Source organism: Penaeus monodon, chromosome 38 (genome assembly GCF_015228065.2).
Source record: "Penaeus monodon isolate SGIC_2016 chromosome 38, NSTDA_Pmon_1, whole genome shotgun sequence".
NCBI lineage: Eukaryota > Metazoa > Arthropoda > Malacostraca > Decapoda > Penaeidae > Penaeus > Penaeus monodon.
This window is the reverse complement of record NC_051423.1, coordinates 23,651,220-23,653,719: the sequence shown is the minus strand read 5'-3', so window position 1 is coordinate 23,653,719 and position 2,500 is coordinate 23,651,220. Positions and strand designations below refer to the sequence as shown.

The 2,500-nt window shown below is 37.0% G+C and overlaps 1 protein-coding gene across 1 annotated transcript in view; it reads left to right on the top strand.

Moving 5' to 3' along the window:
- The window catches only part of LOC119596758, a 34,303-nt gene that overhangs the window by 16,610 nt on the left and 15,193 nt on the right, over window positions 1–2,500 (top strand). The window contains exon 9 of the mRNA XM_037946083.1: window positions 1–361. This exon is cut by the window's left edge and continues 695 nt beyond it. Within this exon, the coding sequence (XP_037802011.1) occupies window positions 1–361 (361 nt within the window). The remainder of the gene's footprint in view (window positions 362–2,500) is intronic.

Here is a 2,500-nt window from a genome sequence, read left to right as displayed (position 1 = left end):
AACCTCCGTCCGGCCATCACTCCTGCGGGACGCGCGACAGCGCGTGTACAGCCGCTCGTCGCAGCACGTTCCGACCCTCGGCGACGCCTCCCTTCAGCTATCGCGCCGGCAGCTTCCTCAACTTCCGCGCACACTGGGCAGCGAATCCAGCCTCCGCACATCCCATGCCGCGCTGGACGACCGCGCACGGAGGATACGGCCGCCAGTCCCTCAGGGCGCTCCCTCCAGCTACTCGAGCGCCGGCCTTCTTTTCGCCTCGCAACCTGGCGGCGTCTCGCCTCGGTCATGCTGCGCTGCCTGACGACGCCGTCCTGGAGATCTCCGGCCGATGAGACCAGGGATGACACGGAGCAAGGCTCCCGTCTTTCGCCTCCTCCACTCGGCGCTCTCGCTCTCGATCGGGCGCTCTCGCCGCGTCGGCTCATCCGTCTCTCGTCCTGGCGTCATCTCGCTCTCTCTCTAGGCCTCTCCTCTCTCTCCTCTCTCTCTCTCGCTCTCTCTCTCTCTCTCCCCTCCTCTCCTCTCTCTCTCTCTCTCTCCCCTCTCTCTCTCTCTCTCTCTCTCTCTCTCTCTCTCTCTCCTCTCTCTCTCTCTCTCTCTCTCTCTCTCTCTCTCTCTCTCTCTCTCCTCTCTCTCTCACTCTCTCTATCTCCTCTCTCTCTTCTCTCTCTCTCTCTCTCTCTCGCTCACTCGCTCTTTCTCCCAACAGAAGCTCGGACACATTCCTGCCTCGAGAACCATCCAGCGCTTTGTTATTTTAAAGCGTCTCTGAGATATTGGTGATGAAATAGGAACAAACGTAAATAAAAACAACAACAGCAACAACACACACACACAAAAAGAAAAACAAGAAAAAAATGGCCGCTAGCATGTCCTGGGAGATGTAAGACAATGGTACAAAACAGATATTTGTGACTTCTACCAATAAGGATTTAGATATGAATAGAAGTATCCTTTAATGTTGGTGAGCGTTTTCACACCTGAGTAGGATCAGATTCGTCCGCGATTTATTTGTCATTTCTGTGATGAGTATTTTGTCTTGCACTTGTATTATTGCTTACAGATGTATGATGTATTTGGCTGTATATATATATATATATATATATATATATATATATATATATATATATATATATATATATATATATATATATATATTTATATATATATATATATATATATATATATATATATATATAATTATATACATATATATATATATATATATATATATATATATATATATATATATATATTATATATATTTCTGTTATTTCATCTGGTTTGTTTTTCTTACTTTTGCTTGATATTTGGGTGATTTTGTGATGAAACGATATTGGTAATGACAAGTTATTTTCAGTCACGCCGATCACCAGTGTGCGTCCACATGGATAAATAGATACATATATAAATAGATAAATGAATGAATCTATATTTATATGCATATAAAGAGCCTTATCTATATTATCTCTGTTTCACTCTAAAATGCACACTGATAGCAAGTTATTGATGAGAGATCAAATAAATTGTGTTTTGTTCCACAACACAAATCTATAACACTTTAAGTTTGATTTTTTTCGGATTTCATCGTTTTCTGAAAATTTAAAAACAGACTGACAAGCAAAAATAACAATAACAATGACAAGCTTACAACAAAAAATGATGACAAAAAAAAGTGAAGTAACAACAACAATCACAATTAACAATGACAATAGCATGAAATAATCTGTAAGAAATTTAAATTTTCTTTAAACTCACCACATTACCATTTTGTTAGTTAAATTCGCCCACGATTTGCACGGTTTTCGTATGTGGTATAAGTGGTATAACTAGACACATTATACCACACGTTATGATTCCTGAACAAAATTCCAGTTTTTGAGATTATATCATTCCTATATATTTATATGTAATGTCACTGTAGTTTTTCAGAACATTATTAAGATTCTATTGTATATTTTTTGCTTGGATGTGTGCGTGTGTATGTATATATATATATATATATATATATATATATATATATATATATATACAACATATATATATATATATATATATTGATAATATTAATATATATATATATATTATATATATATATATATATATATATATATATATATATAATATATATATATTTAAACATATAATTAAGAATGATATTTTAACTGAATAAAGAAGCTTGATTAAAAGAAATAATAAAAATGATTGTATTTCATTCCACATCCTGATCATGCCACACTATTAATGATCTGTTTGGAATAAGTGAACGAAATAAGGATAATGTAATTTTCTTCCGGAATCAGTTACATTTAGTTCTTTTCTGTGATGTGTGTTTGTACTATCTTTATCGGTCTGTTATGTATGTTTCTCATCTCCGTCTTCTTCATTCTTTGCTCTTTCTGTTTGTGTTTGCTCTTCTCTGTCTCTGTCTGTCTGCCTCTTTCTCTCTTGCTGTCACTCTGGCTCTTTCTCATTGTCTCTGCTCTCTTCTCTCTCTCTC